At 37.6% G+C, this 24,149-nt stretch overlaps 1 protein-coding gene across 1 annotated transcript in view; it reads left to right on the top strand.

Moving 5' to 3' along the window:
- LOC122560199 (proto-oncogene tyrosine-protein kinase Src-like) overlaps positions 1–22,403 on the top strand; it is a 168,620-nt gene extending 146,217 nt beyond the window's left edge. Inside the window, exons 7-12 of the mRNA XM_043710603.2 lie at positions 1,880–2,035; positions 4,151–4,330; positions 6,620–6,696; positions 11,153–11,306; positions 13,539–13,670; positions 18,021–22,403. Of these exons, the coding sequence (XP_043566538.1) occupies positions 1,880–2,035; positions 4,151–4,330; positions 6,620–6,696; positions 11,153–11,306; positions 13,539–13,670; positions 18,021–18,229 (908 nt within the window). The 3' untranslated portion in view covers positions 18,230–22,403. The remainder of the gene's footprint in view (positions 1–1,879; positions 2,036–4,150; positions 4,331–6,619; positions 6,697–11,152; positions 11,307–13,538; positions 13,671–18,020) is intronic.
- The last annotated feature ends 1,746 nt before the right edge of the window (positions 22,404–24,149 follow it).

Here is a 24,149-nt window from a genome sequence, read left to right as displayed (position 1 = left end):
CCAAAACCTCACCCCTACCCACAATATTGCAACTTGTACATTCATCATAAGAGAGAGTAAGAGAGCTTGTGTTTAATATACTGCCAATATTCTTGTCTTGAGTCAGACCATGCAAGAAGATTTTGGTCAAAAACAATGGCATCTCCTAGGGGTGGAAGGAGAGCTGGCATGAGCTTCCAATTGATTGGTTGAAGAAAACAGCAGACAAATAACAAAGTATTTCCTCATTTCCCTGACCCATTGACAATGAAAGCCAGAAGTGGATATTATTATTTGGGCATGAATATCCATCAAGGCAGAGGAACGTATTCTCTTTTGTTTTACTTAATGAGCAGCATGGTGGCTCAGTAGTTAGCACTGCTGTCTCACAGTGCCAGGAGACCTGGGTTCGAATCCAGCCTTGGGTGACTGTGTGAAGTTTACATGTTCTTTCTCTCTGTCTTGGTTTCTGCCAGGTATTCTGGTTTCCTTCCACAGCCCACAGATGAATAGGTTAGCTTGATTGACTATGCTAAGGTGTGCAGGGATCTGCAGGCTAGGTGGATAAGCCTTGGGAAATGTGGGGTTATAGGGAAAGGGTGTGGGGAGCTGAGTCTAGCTGGTAATCTGTTTGGATTTGAAAGGCCAACTTGCTTCTTTCCATATCAAGAGGCTTCTGTTCTTTTCTTGGATATTGCACAAATTGTAAACATAGCCTTTTGTTCCTTTCTTCTGGCAGGAGGTTTTGATCTCTGGGTGGAAATAATGGAAATTTGGTGGCATAGTGTACATTCCAAATCTCCGCTATGTGCTGCCAGCAGGTTAGACTCCCTGTCGGAATTACAAGCCAGGAAATCCTCCCTACTGTGCGTACATCTGTTGTGGAAGCAATGTCGCCAAACAAAAAGAAAAAGTGGCACAGCAGCTTATCTCTTTTTTTGAACACTTGCACACTCCAACAGTTCCATCTTTTAGATATTTTCCAGTTCCTGTTGGATTGACTGGGTGCAGTAATTCTGGTCATAGGCTTCTTGCCGCCTAATTTTCCTCTATATACCCCACTGAGTAAGTCCAATGCAACACCCAGGAAAAGGAACAGAAAAATCCATCTTGTTTTCCTTAGTTCATAAGGATGCGTTAACTTCCATTCTGCCAAGTGAATGATGTCCAAGCTGTGAAACATGGTGGGTGGCATGCAGCATATGAGGGCTGGTAATCCAGCTCTTTAACTTCAGGCATCCTTTTCTGATTCAAGATCGTGGAGCAAATGTTCTGAATTGGCATTCCAGCCACACAGTTGGGAATATTCATTAGAAATTCTAGTCTTGAGGTTAGCAGCCCTGATTTACATGTTTTATTTCACAATCCATATGCATATATCTCTGGTACATTTTGTCTTAGGCAACAGAATTACTTTAAGAAGAATAACAAATGGAAAATAACATGCCTGTAAGCAGTGCCCTCCAGATTTGAGCCCCTATCTGTAGCCAGCCTTGAAGTTTGGCAGAGTCTGCTGGATTGGGAGATTGACCCTATCTGTAGACAGCAGCAAATCAGAAAGATTAACACTCTGACTTGGAGGCTTGTGGCATTTGCATTTGTGGGCCTTGAAGTTTGGCAGAGTCTGCTGGATTGGGAGATTGACCTGTTAAATAGGACCTTGCATTTTAGAATTCCCTGTAGTTAGATAAAGTAAGAATTATGGTTAATATGTGGATATTACTGAGAACAATGCATTTACAAGTGGCCTGTGAAATCTCTCAGTATATCCCTAACCAGATTATAAAGTTGATAAGTGCATCCATTCATGCTTAGTGATGGAAGCCAGACTGCAGTAGCTGGGGTAAATATTTTGAAGACTAATGAGACGTTTACATTGCATAATGGTCTTTCTTTCCAGAGCATGCTGATGGCTTGTGTCATCGGTTGACAACTGTTTGTCCAACCGTGAGACCACAGACCCAGGGATTAGCTAAAGATGCTTGGGAGATCCCACGGGAATCCTTGAGATTGGAAGTGAAGCTTGGACAAGGTTGCTTTGGAGAAGTATGGATGGGTAAGAGACCTTACATTAAGTCTAATGATAGAGATGGTTTATTTTACTGTATTGTTGGAAAGATTACATTGACAGGGAATATGAGCAACTGCTTCAACCTTATCACTGTCTCAATTACAGAATTTAATTAAAGTTGCCTTTTAGAGTAGCATAATGTAATCTTTTTAACATTTTGTTTTGTGTTTGGATAGTTCAATGTTATTACCTCTCTGAGTACCTTTGGGTTAGACTGCAACAACCTTTTAAGAAATTGGCAATTTATCCCTTAAAATGTCTGCACATTTTGCAGTGATTGCCACGTTCCCAGTAGGAATTATGCTTTATCTCAGACTGTATTGAATGATTCACATCGACTCACAGCACAAATAAAAAGGATTTGCAAACCTGAAATAACAATAGGGAAATATACAGCAGATCGATTAACAACAGTGGAGGAAAAAGTGAACTTCAGCTGTGGTTTCTAGTTGCAATGAACGTACACACAAAACGTGAACTTGTACCCAATGCTTAAGAATTATGGCCCACTATAGTCTGTTTCCAGCATTTTGGAAATTTAGTCTCAGTCAGTTCTATCTTTGCCAATTACCTTTTCCTAATTTCAAAGTATCTGCTAAATTCTTAGTTCGTGTATGCATTATGGAAGTATTTCTTTTGTTCCCTTACTTATTAATTGGCTTCAGGAAAACCTGAAGTCTTCATTTCAGGATAGATTAATAGTGTTAAACACTGAGATAAATGTGTGCAACACAATGTACAAGAATATTCTACTTTTATAAGAGATTAAGAGCTTTCTATATTTATTTCAGATTTCCAGCGACTGCAGTACATTGCTTTTATTTGACTAATAATTCAATTATTTCTGCTCAGTCTGTACTTCACTGGATCACTAAATAGATCACCTTTAAACTTGCTTCAGGAGAGGGTGTATGATAACCAAATATGACATTTGAGATTCTCTGATTTGTCTTTCCCAGAATTTTGGGGATCAGAAACACTGAATATCGGCATTTAAAGTGATTAGCTTTCTGACAATCATTAGATCAGTCACTTAGAGTGATTAACCAGAAGTCTCTGAACTGCTTACAGAAAGCATCGTGCATGAGGGGGAGAAAAGGACGTGCTATGTGGTACTGCACAGCTTTAGGAATGAGAAGATGGAGAGCACAGAGAGGAGACGAAGGGCAAGATGGGGATTTAAAGTTACCTCGGATTACAGTGCGATATTGATCAGATAAGCCAATGGGCTGAGCATTGGCAGATGGAGCTTAATTTAGATAAATGCGAAATCCTGCATTTTGGGAAAGCAAATCTTAGCAGGACTTATACACTTATTGGTAACATCCTAGGGAATGTTGCTGAACAAAGAGACCTTAGAGTGCAGATTCATAGTTCCTTGAAAGTAGAGTCGCATGTGGATAGGATAGTAAAGAAGGTGTTTGGTACGCTTTTCTATATTGGTCAGAGTATTGAGTCCCGGAGTTGGGGACATGTTGCGGCTGTACAGGACATTGGCTAGGCCATTTTTGGAATATTGCATGCAATTCTGGTCTCCTTCCTATTAGAAGGATGTTGTGAAACTTGAAAGGGTTCAGAAAGATTTACAAGGATGTTGCCAGTGTTGGAGGATTTGAACTAAAGGGAGAGGCTGAATAGGCTAGGGCTGTTTTCCTTGGAGCATCGGAGGCTGAGGGGTGACCTTGTAAAGGCTTATAATATCATGAGGGGCATAGATAGGGTAAATAGAGAAGGTCCCTGAGGTGGGGGAGTCCAGACCTAGAGAGCATAGGTTTAGGGTGAGAAGGGAAAGATATAAAAGAAACCTAAGGGGCAACTTTTTCAAGCAGAGGGTGGTGCATGTGTAGAAAGGGTTGCCAGGCGAAGTGGTGGAGGCTAGTACAATTGCAGCATTTAAAAGGCATCTGGATGGGTATATGAATAGGAAGGGTTTGGAGAGGTATGGACTAGGTGCTGGTAGGTGGGACTAGATTGGATTTGGATATCTGGTCGGAATGGACAAGTTGGAGGGAAGGGTCTGTTTGTATGCTGTACATCTCTATGACGCTAATTGATGTTCAGCTTGTGGCAAGCTTTTACCCGTGTTCTGCTCTGCTGTAGGAACTTGGAATGGAACAACGAAAGTAGCAATCAAGACTTTAAAACCCGGTACGATGTCTCCCGAGGCTTTCCTGCAGGAGGCTCAGATCATGAAAAAGCTACGGCATGACAAACTGGTTCAGCTGTATGCAGTTGTCTCCGAAGAACCAATCTACATTGTAACAGAGTACATGAGCAAAGGTAGTTATGCATGGAATGAGATGTACTTCACGAAAGGTTTAACACTAATGTATTTGACCTCACTGGAATAGAACCTAGCATCTTTAAATTTTAATTGTAAAAACCAGATTTAGTATGGAGCTTGAAACGAAAATATAAATTGATACTTTTTTTCCTCATGAGAGTAGCACTTCATAATGCTATACAACTTTCTAAGAAATTTAGTTCTGAGAAAATAGGCTTAGAAAAGGATTTCCTAAATGAATTCCAAATGGGTTTTGATACTAACACATATTCAAATTTGTGGTTAGCTGGTCTTTGGCGCCTTTTGAATTGTGTTCCTTTGTAGTGACCAGTAGTATTTGCATAAAACTAATTGGCTATCAGCTATAATAAAGCTGGTTTTATAAATTATATATAGAAAAAAGTAAGTCATTTATGAAAAGGTAAGCTATTAAGAAGTAAAATACTGAGGAAAAATTTAAGTTGTTGCATTATCTTTTTTTGTTAGTGGTATTGAGTTTCACTTGCGTGCTGGTCAATGTCAAAATAAACTGCTTCAGATTCACTTAGCTTGGTAGCTGAGAAAATGGTCTCTCAAGCTTATTTTCAAATTGTGTTTTCATTGCTGTATGAGAATAATCCACAAGCATCAATGATAGTGGAGTGCTGTGTAGAGCCACTGAACATTCTTTGAAACTTTGCACTTTGTTTTTTGGTTCATGTAGTACCTGCAAAATGTATTCCTGTGTATTGAAAAAAATCTCATAATCATTGTGGAAATGTGGCATGATAGAAAATCTTTGAAACCTGCTAAAACAAACATTTATGGTAATCCTGTTTGCTTTAACAATTTACTCTCAGTTCTGCCCTGGGAAGGTCACCTGCTTTTAATTTCTTTAAGTGTTGCATCTCTGTGTTACCAGTCAAATTTCCCAATTGTATTTTGTGTCTGAATATGCATAGCAAGTTCAATTCATATCAGGAAAGTTAGTGAAAACGAGTTGGTTTGCTGAGTGGTTGAGCTATAAATGTGAACTCGTAAGAGTCTGAATCCCTGTCATGTGTTGGGAATAAAATCCTGACACCACAGCAAGGAGCAAACTTATTCAAGAAATGGTGGCCATGGGCACTAAGCATTTTCTATTCCACTTTGATGGAAGGAAGTTGAAGAGGAGAGTGTAACAATGCAATGTTTTTCACGCTGAAAGACTTTTAAAATTAGCCAAATTCATATTTTATTTGTATGGTATCTATAAATGTGAATCAGTTTCTTATAAATATGGTAATTGTGCAACAAGGAATAAGAAGATTTATAATTTGTTTTCTTTTTAATGGGCACTTGGATTTTCAGCTTCTGATATTCAAGACACTAAAAACAAAGCCAAAGTAACCTTGTTGCATTCAATAATTTCAGTAATTGGGATATCTCTTTACTTTAGTGCTTGTCTAAACTAATGCAAATTTATGATCATTATTCTGAGAGACCAAAATGTTTGATGTGGCGAGTAGAAAAGAAAATGTTGCAATAGGGCTTTTGAAGTTAAGGATTAAGGCGGTGATTCCTAAACATTTCAGTTTCAAGGCACACTTCAATGAGACAAACCATTCTATGACACATTCACTTTTTCAACTGAATCAATTAGTCATAAGCATCACATTTACATGTATTTATTATGGCATGGCCTTACTCAAGAGGTTTGCAACATAGTGTATCCCACGAGTGTACAACAATATATCCATTCCTTCTTAGAATCTGTTCCAACTTATATTAGCGGCTTATCTAAAATTATTCACCTTAAAATCTGTCCATTTCAACAGTCTCGCAACAATTGTGCACCCCATTACTGTTCAAACGCAATTTCTTCTCATCACAAAGATATGATCCTCAATTATTGTGCATTCTCAAACTGAATGTTTGAGTCTGCACATGTGCAAGCAAGCTGTGTAATGAGCCAATTTCCCACCTTCCCACAGGTGCAGTGACAAATGTCCATGCGTCCATGTCCACAGTATACACTTCTCATCTTACCTTGGCAGACTGATTGCAAACCTCTGGGCTAAGGCATATTTGGCAGCAAGGTAGAATGAAACCTGACTCTGCATCTTAATGCACTGTACCTTGACCTGAGAATGCTTGATTGTATCATTCCCTGAGTATTAAGAAACAAAAAATCTGTATTGTTGCTGTATAGCCCACTTTTGTCAATCTCACAGATACAGGATTAAAATGTAATATCATAGAAAGTAATTGACTTGAAACCTAAGATGTCACTGCATTCTTATCTTTCGAATGGTTTGCTATTACAGGAAGTTTATTGGATTTCCTTAAAGGTGAGATGGGAAAGTACTTGAGGCTTCCACAGCTGGTTGATATGGCTGCTCAGGTTAGTGTTAACTTATTGCTAATAAAAAATGCATGATTTTTAAAGGGCCTTTCGGCTCTTGTGGTTTTACTGAATGTGTTATGTTACCAGTGGTATGATAATCTATTGATTTAGCATCTCCTAAAATAGACCTTAACAATCTGTGGTCATTCAATCTATAATCATATCCACACAACACATCAAAGAACAGCTCTGGATTCGAAGTAGCTCCAACTCAACCACTAATTGGGGTCAGGGGAAAACAAATCTATGCATGTGCCAATGATATTCACACCTGAACTCCAAAAGCAGTGTTAAGTAGAAAGCTTTGCTGTAAATTTTACTGTAGTATCTACTGTGCATTTTATTTTTATAAAATTAAAATTTAATTATAGTTAGCTAATTTTAAACCTGTCAGTTAACTGTAATGGATACAAATGTCAAGGAATGCTTTAAAAGCAAATTATCTCTTGAAGTAAAAGACTTTGATGTCAGACAGGATCTAATTTTGTTTCATTAGTAAGACTTTCCTGCATTTGATCTTATTATCCCAGGAAACTAACAACTCTGATAAATGAATGCCTAGTTTGGTAGAGAATAATAACTATCACCTTATATCTGTGAAACCAGTGGGTTCAAAAATAGTTTGAATCCTAATTGTGGATTGGCAAGTAACAAAGTCTTGAAGGTGAGGTAGAGACGTGACAGCAAGGTAAAGCAAAGGAAGCAAGTTCTTCACTCTGCATTCCATTATCGTGTGGGGCCCGTGCGCTCAAAGCTATGTCGCTCAAGAACTGGCATGCTGAGTTACATAAAGAACCATAGCAGAAATTTGCAACCCTAAATAGATGTTCTCTTCAAATTGAAAGACAGCCGATGATGTTGTGTTTTTATTTCTGAGTCACAATGTTTAAGTTCAAGTTCAAGTCCCACTGGAAGGCTTTGAGCAGATACCATATATTTTACTTGAAAAAAACATGTTACCTAAAAATGGGAAAGTTCAGTCCATAGTGTTATGATCCTGGCTGGTGGCAATACTTGACAAACCAGATCCTAGAGTAAAATTTGACTTGATAAGTTTTAATATTTGTACTTGTTTACTATGGTGATTAGGGACTGAATACATTTACATGGCACTGCCAATGTTCTTTCACAAAACAACACAAATTTAGTTTGTAAAAGAAGATGCATTATATATCTGTATCATATGTACATATATATATAATCTGTATACTCTTTCATATAAAAGTTTATAAAGATTTTAACATCAATATTAAAACAAAGGTTTAGCCTCTTTCCCTGTCCTTTAGAGATACTCAGTCTCTGTGCAATGTTTCTCCTATCTTAGCTCTTTAATTCCTTATTTAAATGATAGTCCTCATTCCAGTTCTGATCGCCAAAATTGTATTTTCCAGTTCCAATAATCTGTACTTGCTTTCAGTCTGATAGTTTTTAAACTCTGCAAGGACTCTTGTGATGTGGGGGTCATGTCCCTATCTTTGAGTCTGGAGGCTTAGATTCAAGTCCCATCTGTTCCAGTGGTGTACACCAACACCTCTGAACTGATTAATATAGAAAATATTTGAAAACTTTTACCACAAAGCGAAAGCTTGGAGACTTCACAAACTAACGTGCTAGGTTCTTCTGAATTCAAAGCTGATTCCAAATTGAACTCAAATTATTATTGACCCCGATCTGTTTTCTTTGTATGTAATAAAGGTCCAACTTTGCAAACACTTCATTGGTTAATGTCACAGGTAAGAGATAAAGTTGCCTTTGTTCTACCAGATCATAGGACTGCTCCCTTATTAGAAGATATAAGTGAGGGTCACCCCACCTCAGTCAAGGGGAGAGGTTGAGGAGGAAAGTCCTTTATGTTAACTTCACACAATGCGGAAAATGAACCCATGCTGTTAGCATCATTCAAACAGTTTTTTGAATTCATATCTGACATTCCACATCCAATAAACTAATCTTACCAACCTCCTGGGAACACCACAGTTAAGGTAAATGTAAAGTTACCATAGTCCCAGAGGGCTACCATTTCATTATGGAGAGCGAGAGTAAGAGATGACTGGTACCAGTTTAACCTGAGGGTCGCCATGTCTCTGGTAAGAGGTGAGGTTGAGAAGGCAGGAACTTCTTGATGACTTCAGCCTGTATGTAAATTGAACCTTTGCTGGTGGTGTCACTCTGCATTGCAAAACAGCTGTCCAGTCTACTTTGGATTCCAGCATCTGCAGTTTATTTTGTCTCTAAACAAATAGCCTGCTAGGCACTAGTTATATGTCACCTTGAAATTTAAATCTTTAGTTCATTGTTCCACAATACTTTCTGACTGCTTTCAAAAAAACTTCCACGCACAGATCTAGTCACCTCTACCTTAAAGTCCAAATTCCTAAATGATATTATTTATACATTTTTACTGCAAATGTTGTATCTGGGAGTTTGCTGTGCATAAATTGGTTGTGTTTCCAACGTTACCACTGTAACTACGGTTCAGAAGTACTTCACTGGTGGTAAAGTGCTTTGAGGTTTCTGGTGGTTAGGCAAAGTGCTATATAAATGCAAATTATTTTTATGGCCCTGATCTTATGGCGAGTGATATTGTGTCACAATATTATCTTCTTCCTTAATAAAAAAAATACACTTCTTTCTCATAACATTACCTTCATCGGGGGCCAGTGCCAACTACTTAATGAAAAATCTAAATATGGGCAAAAGAGATATTGCTTTTAATTCAACTTACGATATAAGAAATGATTTAAGTCATAACTGATGTGATAAAATCTAGCTGAGTAGTTGGACATGTTACATCGAGTGTTTATCTCAAAGTGCAGCTGAATGTTGAACAGACTTCCAGTGGGAGAAAACCAGAGTTCAAATAGAAAATTATATAGCTAGAGTAATGTTTAACATTGGTTGAACATTGGAGAAACCATTCCAAACGTAAACTGGCATGTACTCGGAACCTAGAGCTGAGTCATTCGGAAGCATAGCATCTCAAGCTGCTTTGGCATTGATTGAAAAGTCTGTTGAAAACAGATTTCTGTTTAATGTTTTCCATAAATCATTGCTGATTATTATCTTTTGGATTGCTGGCAGGTAGATAGCACTAAAACATATGGAATAAGGCAGGCACTATGATCTTCCTGGTGTTGCATACAAATCTATTGGGGATGCACTTTAGATTTCATATTTTCTGAAGTAAATGAACTCGTGCCACTCTGAGATTTTACAAGGTAAAACTGCCCTCAGATTCACCGATGGCATTGATAGAATGAACTAGATGAGAGTGGGGAAGCAGAAGGGTCACATTTACCTGGTAAATGCTGCCATTCAAGGGTGGTATGAGATGCATTATGGCACTTCAGAGCCTTGCTTTGTTTACTGTTGAATCCATGGCCTTTAAATTCTAAATATTTTCATAAACTGTGGAGCTGCAAAGTGGTTCTCTAGCATTGCCGTTATACTAATGCTGAAGTGCGCCTGGACAAGGATAATAAAAAAACACACTGAATATTCCACAAAAGAGTACATTGTAAAAGAAAATTGATAATTTAAGGTCAGTTTTTGCTGTGCCCTCAAAGAGAAGTGGTATTCATCCAACAGTAAATCATTCTACCTTTTCCCTTTAAGCTAGAAATATTTATATTTTTGCCAAAAATGTATTTTGCATTCCAATATTTGATTAATGCTAACTAAATGTAAGAATGTCTTTTCCTTCTTCCTCCTTAATCGATTAATGGTCACCCTGTTTTGCCAGTTAATGTCCATGGATGGTTGTCTAAATGAAAGATAGGAGCAGTAATTAAATACATATTCAAATAATTATTTATGATATGTCATACCATGAACTGCATGTAATATATTAACAAACAGGAAATAGTCAAGGTCTTTTCCCCCAGACGAGAGGGGACCTAAACTAGAGGGCATAGGTTTAAGGTGAGAGGGGAAAGATTTAAGAGGGACCTAAGGGGCAACTTTTTCATGCAGTGGGTGGTTTGTGAATGCAATGAGCTGCCAGAGGAGGTGGTGGAGGCTTATACACCACCAGCATTTAAAAGACTTCTCGATGCGTATATGAATAGGAAGAGTTTGCTGGGACATGGGCCAAATGCTAGCAAATGGGACTAGATTAATTTAGAATATTGGATCGGCATGGGCGTGTTGAACTGAAGGGTCTGTTTTCATGCTGTCTATCTCTATGACTCTGTATTATGAAATCCTGTCATGCAAAACTTGCTAACAGTTCCTTTTGCATGTACAGTTCTTTTTGCATTAGACTTTGCATACATTCTTGTTCATGTCCCCAGTGTTTCCAAAAAGAGGGTCATATGGTTTTATATGCTTTACATTTTAGAATACTTCAGTATGTACCATTTCCCAGAACTTTGAAAATGACTTGTTAAGGCAAAATTTGATTCTCCTCCATTTTCTTTGTTAAATTCAATGCTGTGTTGCTCCTGATTTACAGATTGCAGCTGGCATGGCATATGTAGAAAGAATGAATTATGTTCATAGAGATTTACGAGCGGCTAACATTCTTGTGGGAGAAAGCCTCGTGTGTAAAGTTGCTGACTTTGGCTTGGCTCGACTGATTGAAGACAATGAATACACAGCCCGACAAGGTTAGTGCTGGGTGTTTGGTACAACTGACTACAGTTATTGGGATTTTGAAATGTCCTATCATAATCATGTAGTTGTGGTTCTTTATTTTGAAAGATTGTGGATTTATGCAGTGCAACTAATATAGAATTTAGAGATTCAGGGTTTGGACGTTTTCCTTTGTACTCAGTTCAGAATCTCCTTCACATTGACACTTGTTTCCAGGATCTCATAATAACACATTATGGTTCATTGATATTGGCTTCCAGTCCCAGAAAATCACCCTCATTCAATTGAGTATGAATGTTCTATTGCTCAAGTATTCTTTTTGTCTGACATTGCCAATGTATTTCTGATAATAGGCTGTTTGTTCTTTGGGTCCTCCCAACTCTACTGAGTGAGGCTATAATGTAATATTGTGTTTAAGTGTGGAAATAGGAAACATGCACTCACTCCATATGTTCAGCCTGGATTCCAGCTCTGACCTCAGAAATAAAATGACATAAGCCAGTCTTGTGCCACATTGTTTTCTTTCTTGCGTTTCTTTTTCTCAGTTTCTTTTATGATCATTTTTGACTGCACTGTACTTAATCGGATCAAGTTGGTTAATATGCCAGATGGAAAAGCTGAAGTTTTATTCCCTTTTGCCTCAAGGCTACAGCAGGGCTAAACTAGATAAAGTCACACATTGCTTCAAGCCACAATTTCATCTTGTTCCAATGACCTGATCTTATCAAGATTTCACAGCATAAAATGAAATGAATTATTAAAAACCTTGTGGATTCTGCGACTGTATTTCATATTAGCTCAACGAATCTGTCAAAAAAAATTCTTATGATTGCAGGAAAAATGAAATAGTATTATGTGAATCAAGGCAAAAAGAAATACTAGTGTCCATTAAAGAAAAATAAATAATTTAAACAAAAATACATGTTGTGAGTTTGAACATTGTCAAATTATTTCCTCACCCCCCAGCTTTGGTGATGTGGACCTTGGTTTTACACCCTGATTTCTTTATGCAAAATCTGTACATCCAACTAGTAAAGTTAAACAAAACAAATATAGTTTCTAAAGACCTATATAAGAAAAAAAAGGGCTGCATTTCTTTCTTTGCTCTATATTAACAATTAACTATAGAGGTGGAGAACAAGTCAGTGAAAAAATTTATGAAAATAGGGCTGCAGATTAGCTACCCCCAAGCTAGACAATCATAGGTTCAAGCACTGATCCAGCACTTGAACCCATCAGAGTACCCTGAGGGGGAGGCTGAACAGCATTCAGTCATGGTTCACATAGGTAACATCAACACAGGTAGCAAGAGGGATGTAGCCCTGCAGTCAAACTTTAGGGAGCTAGGCAGGAAATTAGCAAGCCGAACTTCAAATATAGTAACCTCTGCATAACTCCCAGTGACATACACAGGTAGCACAGACATGAGTGTGTGGATAAAGGTGGTGCAGGGAAAATGCCTTCAGATTCTTGGAACTTGGCTGTGGGGTTGACAGGACCCGTAATGGATCATTTGCACCTGAACGGAGTTGGAACTGAATTTCCTGCTGGACATTCTTCTCGTGTTATTGGGGAGAGTCTAAACTAATTAAGCTGGGTATGGTCAGTAACACCCATGTCTCAGGAACAAAATAAAAGAGAATCAGCCGCCAGAGGTTCAGGCAGAGTGGATAGGGAGAAAACATTCCAACTTGTGAAAGGTTCAAGAGCAAGAGGGCACAGATTTAAACTCATTTCTAAAATAAAGAAAAGTGATATGAAGAAAAACCTTTGTATGCAATAAATGGTTAGAGTCTGTATTGCACTGCCAGAGTCTGTTGCAGGCAGATTCCATCAAGATTTCTAAAAGAAAATTTGATGGTTATTTGAAAAGGAACAATGTAAAGTGTTACAGAGAGAAGGCAAGGATAATAGAAATAAGTGAGGTGCTCATTTGGAGAACCTGCATAACATGATGGGCCAAATGTTTAGATTAGACTGGTGCTGGAAAAGCACAGCAGTTCAGGCAGCATCCGAGGAGCAGTAAAATCGACGTTTCAGGTAAAAACCCTTCATCTGCTTCTGCTTTGTAAAAATTCAGTGATTTTGTGAAATTGACCAGTGTGAGGTGCTGAAATCTAAGGTACAAATTTGAATTAAATGTTAACTCAAAGCCCTCCTGACTTATTCAGGTCAATATTAAAATATTGAAAATACATGTGCATTCCAAATAATTTTCTTTATTAATTTGTCTTTACTTGATATAGGTGCCAAATTCCCAATCAAGTGGACAGCTCCTGAAGCTGCACTGTATGGGCGTTTTACAATAAAATCAGACGTATGGTCATTTGGAATTCTAATGACTGAACTAGCTACAAAGGGAAGAGTGCCATATCCAGGTAAATTTCAAAATACTAAATGGTCTTTTTTTTGTGCCAAAGTTAATAATTCAGAAAGCAGCAGAAGTAGCAAGTTTTGCTGGATAAAAGCATAAGATACTTAACAAGTCTCCACCACTGAAATTGGTATTGGTGTAAACATGATTTACCCATCCGTAAGCAAGCTAAAATGCTTATGAAAATAAGTCATGAAATGTCACTTGGTGACTGCCTCTTCTAATCATTAGCATTTGCATACAGAATCTCATCATTAACTTTGACAAGCTAATCAAAACAACTTATTTTTGAAATAAGCGCAGCCTTTTAATTTGGCAAGTACAGGGTAAAAACTCCAGAATCCCTACAGTGTGGAAAGAGGCCCTTCGGCCCAACAAGTCCACTCTGACCCTCCGAAGAGTAACCCACCCAGACCCATTCTCTACATTTATCCCTGACTAATGTCCCAACACTACACATCCCTGAACACTATGGGTATTTAGCATGGCCAATGCACCTAACCTGCACATCTTTAAATTGTGCACCCGGAGGAAACCCACACAAACATGGGGAGAATGTGCAAACTCCACACAGACAGTCACCCGAGGCTGGAATCAAACCCAGATCCCTGGCACTGTGAGGCAGCAGTGCTAATTACTGAGCCACTGTGCCTCCCAAAAACTCATTGAACTGTCCAAAGTAGTTGCCATATTTACTCTAAACACCACCTTTGAAATTGACTCAGATGGTCACAGCTAAGGTTAACACTTTTTGCTTTATACAGGCACCTTTCTGTGTTCTGCTTGGACAATGTAGGTGGTGGACCAGTATCTCCATAAAGTGTTATCTAACTTCACTGGATTGATATAATCTGAGAAAGTGGCACAGGAATTCCAACATTTGAAAGGAGTTGTTTATTGGTTGATCTTGCCTAAGTGTATTTCTATACCCTTCTTGTTTATACCACAGCTCTGGTCAGTTGTAGAAAATATATCTATAGTGTACTGAATTAGCTGGTCTCACTCAAGGTTTGCAGCTAGAGAGCTGAATCTTACCAGGTTCTTGGAGGTGATAACAGATGGGAGGGATTTGATGACTGGATATCAGCCTCTGTGGAGTTACTTCAGGAGGGTTTTGAAAAGTAGCAGGGAATTTCTTAAAAAAACATTGTCCCACTGCTGGGCAACATTCCTTGTGATGGAAAGGTGTAGAATAATTTGCAGTATTAATGCTTGTAGTCAGAGGCATAATCAAGGTAGTCCCCAGAGCTCCAACTATCCCTTCAGAGGGGTTTCTCCTCCATCCCATGTGGAATATACCAACCTTGGCCTCCTAAACTTTATTTTGCACTTATTTATCTAAGGGGACCTCCATTTGGGAATCCCTGAAATGTTCTGAATAATCCCAGCAATGCCCACCACTTTTAGTCAAGGAACTGCCAGGTAGCTAATAAGGAGGTCTCAGGCTGCCCATGGTGAAAGTGCCAAGCTGGGCTACTACTGTCAACATGTGTGGACTTTGAGGCCTACTTTTTTGCCCACGTCTGAACCCAAAGCCCATGCTAACAACTCAGCCCTGAGTCGGGGAGAAACTGGAACCTAACTAACTCCCTGAATTCAGGAAAGGTAAATTTAGATTGACTTCCCTATCTTGATTGCTACATTAAAAACAAATTAAACAATATGATATGATACACCTCCAGTGGGGGACTTGAATTTAGAGTTCCTGTCCCAAAGATAGGGAACACAACCAGTGTGTCACAAGGGTCCCCATGTTTGTTTTTATTCTACCAACAACCACCCTGGGATATGGTGACCCCTGCTGGACTGTGCATGTGTGAATGCTGGCTCAGAACTGGCCTGCAAGTCAATATCTCTTCATGTTAGCATGTCCTGCTTAACAGGCAAGGCTGAATGAATAATGACAACTTGGGCATGATGCTGGAAAGCAACCTGTCATCATAAGCAACGACATGGTCTTTTTCTGAAGGAGGACAAAACAGGGGAGGTGTGCAGAGAGGGGACATTGCTCAGAAGAGAATTACTTATTTAAAACAATGTTTTGATTGCAATTTAACCAGTGCATGGAAAAGCTGGAGGGGTAATCCATTGACCTTGCCCCTCACCGTCACACTGACTTGAACATCATGTTTCACAGCAGGTCCCATCCACTGACAACCAGCTCACATTCTCTCAACTGAACTAACTCTTCAGTAGTTCTAATGAGCTAATTCTGGTTCTGCATTTGTCAAATTATAATCATTTGTGAGCACAGTGGCTGCTGTTCAATATTATTTCTAATTTGGGTGTCATATGAATGCACTCAATCAAAAGAAAAGTTACTTTGAATTAATGTAAATTTTGAAATCTTCCAATCCATGATTTTCAATGTTCAAGAGTAATGAATGCTTGAATTGCCAATCCTTGAAGCTGGACAGGTAATTGCAGATGCTAACCATAGAGTGCATGGATTCAGGCCAAAATGTTTCTTCAGCTGTAATCCACTCCAAGTTCCACCTAAATTCTAATAATCTGACATCACATCCTGCCCCATTTCCATTGAGCAACCTATGCACACCAGCAATGCAAATATATTTATCACGTGTAAACGTTCTTGTGAATCAGGAAAGTGTTGGACAAAACTACCCAACTGTGGAATGGGTAGTTTAGCCTATTGTACAGTTGGTGAAATAAGTAAAGAACTCTCAAAGTTCACATGTAAGAATCGGTCTCAGTTCTGCTTATTTTTGATTTACTTGAAATGCAATGAAATAATTGAACTGAATTTCAACTACTAAGCACTTTTAGTCTAGCATTAAAGCAAAAGTGACTCATTAAACATGCTCAAAAATGCTGCATGTATATTTTCTGATTTGGAGGTGCCGGTGTTAGACTGGAGGGGACAAAGTTAAAAATCACACACCAGGTTATAGTCCAACAGGTTTAATTGGAAGCACTAGCTTTTGGAGCGCTGCTCCTTCATCAGGTGGTTGTGGAGGACACAATTGTAAGGCACAGAATTTATAGCAAACATTTACAGTGTGATGTAACTGAAATTATACATTGAAAAATACCTTGATTGTTTGTTGAGTCAAACAGACAAGATGGCACTTATTGTTAGAAAAGCTGAAGCTATCTTGAGAATGTAACTTTAAAGGAGTTCTGGGATTTACATATTAAAGAACCGAAACTAACATATCCCATTCTAAAAGATGAAAGATTTACTTTAAAATTTATTTAATATACCATTACAGCTCCATGACACTGTAACCCTTTTGCTATAAATTCTGTGTGTTATGGACCTGTTCCACAACCACCTGATGAAGGGTCAGCGTCTCCGAAAGCTAATGATTCTAAATAAACCTATTGGACTATAACCTAGTGTTGTGTGATTTTTAACTATATATTTTCTGTAAATGTCTGTGCTGTAATGGAGTAGCTCTGAATTTGATATATAAACTTTCTTCTAACTGCTCCTGAAGAAGGGCTTATGCCCGAAACGTCGATTCTCCTGTTCCCTGGATGCTGCCTGACCTGCTGCGCTTTTCCAGCAACACATTTTCAGCTCTAACTGCTTCAGCCAAGAAAATGTTGCCTTGTTAAACAGCTGATTGAAAGCAACTCTATCATTTAGTTAATTTATCTAAAGTTAAAAGTGGATATTGTTCAACTACTTGTTCAAAACATCACTTACTTGGCAGGAGTTTGTTACATATGCAAATTTTCCCTTCTAACTTCCAGTTTACAAAAATATGAATGTCCGTGTTGAAGTTGTGCCTTATAACACCTTGTGTGATATCTCAAATTGCTTTGTATGTAATTACTTACATTTTGAAAAGCAATCACTGTTATTTGGATCGTCAGATCAGGCAATTGATGTACAGTTGAATTTGCAGCCCTGATTAAATGGTTAACTATAATAGGGGTCCAATGCTTTTCTTCTCTACTCATTGCCTTGTCGTCTTGTCTTTGTCCATGGCCAGAGCAGTAAAGCAGGTGATTTACGTCAGCTGGTATTAACCTCTGGTGGACATCTTCTGATTATTTTATGAATGAAACAAAAACTAAGCACTTTGATAGGTTAGTTCTTTAATAGTGTGCACTGAACTGAATCTGGCTAGGCATTAGTATAAACACTGCAGTCTATTCAAGTAAATCATTGTGATTCAAGGTGATTGCTGTCTATGTTGGAGGGCAGAGGAATTGTGGCTTATTGATTCTTTAGGGCTGTACAAATTAATTTAGAACAGTTCACAAGTCTCATTAACAGCAGGTTCACATGACTATTGTTCTTCACTCCATGACTGATTATTTCTGCAGAGCAGGTTGTTTGGATACTGAATTCTTACTCATGTTAATTTGTTCTGATTGTCAGGAATGGTAAATCGGGAGGTATTGGATCAGGTGGAACGGGGATATCGAATGCCGTGCCCGCCTGAATGTCCCGACTCTCTTCATGATCTCATGATACAGTGTTGGAAGAAGGAGCCAGAAGAGAGGCCAACCTTCGAGTATTTACAGTCCTTCCTAGAAGATTATTTTACTTCCACGGAACCTCAGTATCAGCCTGGAGAAAATCTATAGGCCCACCCAATACTTGCAACACCATGGACATAGTGAATTTCTGCATTCTGCAGCTGCACAAAGTCTAGCTGCACGCAGCCCTTAAATCTGCTTAATAACTGGAATTCCTGTACACTGTGCACTAACTCATTTCCGCATATTGTTCCACACATTGTATAGATAATGTTGTTGATGAGGCACTCTAGGTATTTAATTTTCATTTTCACTTTTTGATTTGAAAGATTCTAACTAAAGAGGTAATGAAATGTTTCCAGGTGCAAGCAAAGCAAAGCCAAAACAGCAAACAAGGAATTCTGTCTCCATAATTACTCTTCAGTTATCTCTAGGGTTTATTGACTGTCCTTTCTATTCTTCAACAATGGAAACAAATCAAGATTGATGCAAGTTTGTCTTTCCAGAAGTAACTTTTTTCAAAAATTCAGCTTGTAGCTTGAGAAATCTATTAACCGTACCTAGGATTAACACAAACCAGAATTATCTCTTGTGCATGTGGTGCTAGGTTAGTTCATCTAGATTCAAATCAAACATATTTACATCACTGGAAATTGCAACTGCATTAGGATATTTTGCACATTTCCTTTTCCTTAAATAGTGGTACAACTTGCTATTGTTACCATTCAATATTATTTATATTTAATCCATTTTATATAAATTGAGGAAAATTAGTTCTGAACAAATGGTGGTAAAATCAGAAATATTTCAGTGTTTTGTATCTCCCCTGATGTGTATATAATGATTTCTTTGGATGAGAGGAACTGAAACACTGATATAGCAATAATGTGAACAAGCAAAAGAAAAGTTTTTTTTTTAGGAAAAAAAACACAGATTTAGTTCAGTAGCTGAGGTAGTAATGTTCTTTTTGGTTAATAACAAATGGATTTTGCAACTGTAAGACATGCACCGCTGTTTCACTTCTGCAGTCTTATACTAACTCAATCAATTGTATTTAGTTGTCCTCAGGACTTCCCTCTGGTGGTCATCCTGAATATGAAAAACAATCTGTTTCCCAGACAGAATTACTGAGATGATATGGATGTACATTACCAATACAAAATCAATCTTACTACAATGTGTGACATTTACAAAATGTTATATTTGGTTTACAACTGAACAATCCATCTTCCAACAATTATTTTACTTTTTTAAAAGTGAAGTTTTTGAAATCTTTGGGCTTTGGAATTATGTTGTAAATATTCAAGCGTGCAGAATACAGAAGTATACAAGTGTACAGATGTATACAAGTATATAGAAATTCCACTGTCTGTACGACATTCATATGGTTCAATGTTAACCGTTTTACCTTAAACTGGTTAATGCTGTTACAGTGGTAAAATAATTCCATATAAATTTATTAATTAGTTAGCACTAATATTTACAGTGTGGAGTTTCAAGGATTTTTACATTTTAATATATGTTTCCAAAAGCTCTGTGTTGCACACACTAGTAGAGTTGTTTATTGGGTTTTATCCCAATATCCTGTAGAATGTTCTATCACATGTTTCATGAAGTGGTTATGAATGGTTTTATTTGTGATTGTGAATCTCCTGGATGAACAACAATAATTTGCATTCACGGTACTCACTGTTATTAAAAAAAGTGCGGCAAAATGCAGGGACTATAGCCACTGATGGTTATGCCTTTGATTGCATTATAAATACAACAAAATATTATAATGCAATTATGTAGAAGAGATCAACTTTATTGATATCTCTTTAATAAATCTCCTTTAATTCTGGTACTTGCTGTATCATGACATTTATAGTAATATTTTATAGCTTTATTACTATTGGATGTTATGATAATCCAGAAAAACATACGATATCCCAGAGCTTCCCAGTAAAAATACACACCATTTTCCACAATACAAACTATTTGATTCCCTTATTTTGTTTGTATTTGTTCCTGAATTCTTCTCCATTTAACTCCCGTGAAGAATAGTGTTGAGATTTATCCCCCCCACTCATAATTTTTTTTATCATTGATGAAGTTGTAGATTAATATTGACACATTGTTGACATAAACAGACCTTGCCTCGAACATTGAAGACATTGACCTTGACTGCAGGTTGGGGAGTACAAGCTGCAACAGGTAAGGAGGGTGGATTGGCTCCGTTCTTTTGATCACCTCATTTGCCAACAACAAATATTTATTGTTCTGTTTAGCACAAAGCTATATCTATCTGTAGTAAAAATGTCATTGCCCACTGTTTGTTTTAGCAGTATGGAGCCAAGTACAGGCATTACTTGAGTGAAAGAAAGAGCAATTCCATTATCTGATGAATATGAGGAAGTAATAAAATGCAGTGTTAAAGTATGGATTTACATAGGTAGAATGATAAAGGTAGATACAGCCCAGTGCTGAAGGAAGATGGAAGGCACAAATAATTTAAAGTCGTTACGGTGTCCTTGAAATGTAAAGGCTTTAACCTGAGACTATGGTTGTTAATTTGATGTCTTTCATCTTTGACAGTGATAGATTTTGCAGATCATTTTAAGTTCTTGTAGTTTGGCTATTTCTCCCCAGTTTGTTATTGTCACTGGACACTTTATCCTTCAAGAGGCCAAGAGAGGGATTTTCCTAAACCTGGTTCCAGTCACAAATCCATTCTCCAATCCCAAAAAAACAGTTCCTTGAAATACAACATTGTTTTGGGATAATTTCATCTTCAGAAATTACGTTTCTTTTGGTTTGCTAATCATTGCCAAGTTCCCATCTCCAATTTATGAGCATTCGTGCGTAGGAGTAAATTAGAAAGCGGACAAATGGGTTTCTTCCCACCTGACTGAGTTTCAGTGCCTTTTGACAAGATATTAATTGGGGCTTGGATGGTCTTTATTTATTATAAACTTGGTTTCCTGACTTGGCAAGCCTGTGACCAGCTAACCTCTCTGGCCATTTCAAATTGCTGTTCTTTTTAAAAAAAACATTTCAGTCATCAAACATCCCAGGTATTGAATCATCTGATGGAATTCAGAAGTCATATTTTATCACTCTCATAACAAAGCTTTGCTTTTAACTATTGATTTGAGTGCAATGTTCGATTGCTCATTGTTTGAAGCACACACAGACTTGGCTGAAATGGAAAGCTGATCTTATTGAAACTTAAGATGCCAAACCTCTTTACACCTGCCATCATATTCAACTGAACAATCTTGTGTGTTTAAACATTAAAATTGAACATAAGCTTACATGCTTTAATGTGGGTTGAAGTTTGAACTGCATACAACCACTTAAATGAATAATACATTTCCAAGACTCTTATTTCATTTTCTGACTGTGAGTGAACAATAATCATTACATGTGTTTACATTTGGAAGGGCAAGAAATTGTGAAACTGAAAATGCTTGTTAATATTACCCTGTGAATTCCTAACGAGTGTGAATAATTGTTTTGTGCAAACTGAATTTGCTATTTAACAGCAACCAACTGCATTTGGCAATGCCTCTTACAATCACAGGTGTTTCTCTTGACCTTCCTTGACTGTGAATGCAACACAATCTTGGGTAGGTATACAGAAAGGGTGTGAGGAGAAGGAATAATAAAGTCTGCAATGATTGGGCTGGAACATTCTTCCTATGATCTGGAAGAGAATTCCAAATTTGTGGGTAAATTAATATAAGGACACTGGAGTCAAAACAGGGGAATCAGTTCAGTCAGTCCTTTGTATATACTATACAGTATTAAAGATTTTAGATGGATAACATACTGTTCAAGATTTAAATTTTGGGCAGGGTAAACCAACAAAACATCCACTGAAGTGATAACTTTAATAATTCTCTTCCTTTGAATCTCTGGTTTTCTATTGCCTATTATATATTCAAAAACCATCTTTTTTTTCCATTTTAAAATGAATGAATCGTGTATGTAATGCTTTGGTTACTGTGGTACTTTTGACATGGTGTATACATTCCCACAACCTAAGCAGAGAATATAATGATTTCTAGCTCTGCTTTTGTTTTGTTCTTATTTTTTTATAAAAGAACTTGCAATCTTTGCATTTTGAAAACCTTAATAAAACTCACATTTGTATGTAGTTGCACACATTTCTGCTGTGTATAAATCTCATGTTCAGAATGGAGTCTTTTTTGTAATTTTGGGAAGGGCGGGGAGGAAATTCATTTTGCAAGTCCATGTTCCTTTTATTGTGCAATTAAACAGATATGATTAAACCTTTTGGTGATATCATGGCATTTTTCTGCAAACTAACAAAAATGCTATTTGTTCCTGTGCCTGATTGTGGAACCAATTTATTTTCTCACGTTAAATTGCAGTTGCCAATGAAATGATTGATGGAGTTATACAACAAGGAAACAGATCCTTCAATCCAACTCATCCATGCCAACCACATTTTCCAAACTAAGCTAATTCCACTTGCCTGCATTTCGTCATTAGTCTATTAATTTCAGAATTTTAATTGAATCCAATTTCCACCATCTGCCATAGCAGGATTCAAACCCCGATTCCCAAATCATTAATAGTTTATCTCTAATACCACAAGGCCAATGCCTGCCCTTTGATCAGTCAAATTTTCTAACTCGCTCAGAAGATTAAAAAGTTGTGTGTGAATAATTTTATATTGTTAATAGCAGAATTATTAAGGTACAAGAACCTGCATCTAAGTGCCACATATAGGTCACAAGATATGCAAGGTCATTCCAGCTATCAACATAATGGTGAACTTATTTATATTTCTTGACATACAAGGAAAACCTCCCATGGAATTACAGAATACAGGTACAGCCCACGAATAGGAGGTTAATTGTACAAACAAACTAATTTTCAGAGCTTTAAATGTTAACAGTTAAGCTTAATCAGTCAGAATCTGAAAATACTTTATGGACAAATTGAACATGGAAATGTGGCAAGCTTCAGAATAAGGCAAATCTAACCTGACAGTTAGATGGCATAACTATTTTAATTAGGTACTTCAACACTAATAAGTTAGCACAGGGCTCACTAAGTATACTCGCATGCTTAGAGTTCTATTTTTTATTGTAATCAGGATTATGGAAGTGCTCCAGTGGCAAGGAGGTAGTATCCCAGTTTTTGAGCCAGAAGGCTCGGTTTCAAGTCCCAATTACTTTAGAGGTTTTTTGTAATACATCTCCACAGGTTGTTTGCAAATATTTAGTCAGAATTGTATGGAATTAATATACTCAGTATAGGTTCAAGCCCACAAAATAGAGGATAACAAATGGATAAGGCCAAGACAACATAAGCAGCCATCTTCTGACAAACGTTTACAACTGATACCATAATGAAGGGCGACATTATATTCTACAATATCACTGAACTTCAGTCTCGAAATTATGGTGGTAAAATTACGTTCACACAGCTTGTATTGTCACTTCAACAGAAATGTTAACATACTTAAAAATCAATGATGATTCAGACCTATATTGAGTCTGCAACAAAATGCACCAAATAAAGTAATAACTTGTGATTATGGCCCATTTAGGAAAAGAAAACTGTTATGTACGTTACATCCACTTCTAACACGGAAAAAATATCATACGTAGAAACAAAATTCTACAGTGTTTCAGGTCCCTTAAAAACCTAACAGAGGATCATAAAAGGGTGGGTTGAGAAGTGACCCTCAAATTCTCCCATTTGCATAGAACAAATTAACGTTAACCCCAATAAGTAACACACCAGCTTGCCCCTACCCTGCACCATGTTAGCAGTCGGGACACAGACTTCTCTGCACTCCAGCAGGGGGAGCATGTCCATCCAACAGCCTAGTCAAGCAATAGCTTCAGCAACACATTACATCAACTCTCCCTAGCGCCCACGACAGCTGCCCTCTTCTACGGCGAATAAACAGAACGGCAGGCAGTTCAACATTCACCTTTCCTCTTGTTTTACTCTTTCTATCCCATGTTTTTCACACTGTCACTTTTGATGTACCACATGCTGTCTT

The sequence above is a fragment of the Chiloscyllium plagiosum genome, unplaced genomic scaffold, assembly GCF_037043375.1.
Source record: "Chiloscyllium plagiosum isolate Xiang-an unplaced genomic scaffold, Cpla_swu_hap1 HiC_scaffold_15, whole genome shotgun sequence".
Lineage (NCBI taxonomy): Eukaryota > Metazoa > Chordata > Chondrichthyes > Orectolobiformes > Hemiscylliidae > Chiloscyllium > Chiloscyllium plagiosum.
The sequence above is the reverse complement of the archived record's forward strand: the minus strand, read 5'-3'. Positions and strand labels throughout refer to the sequence as shown.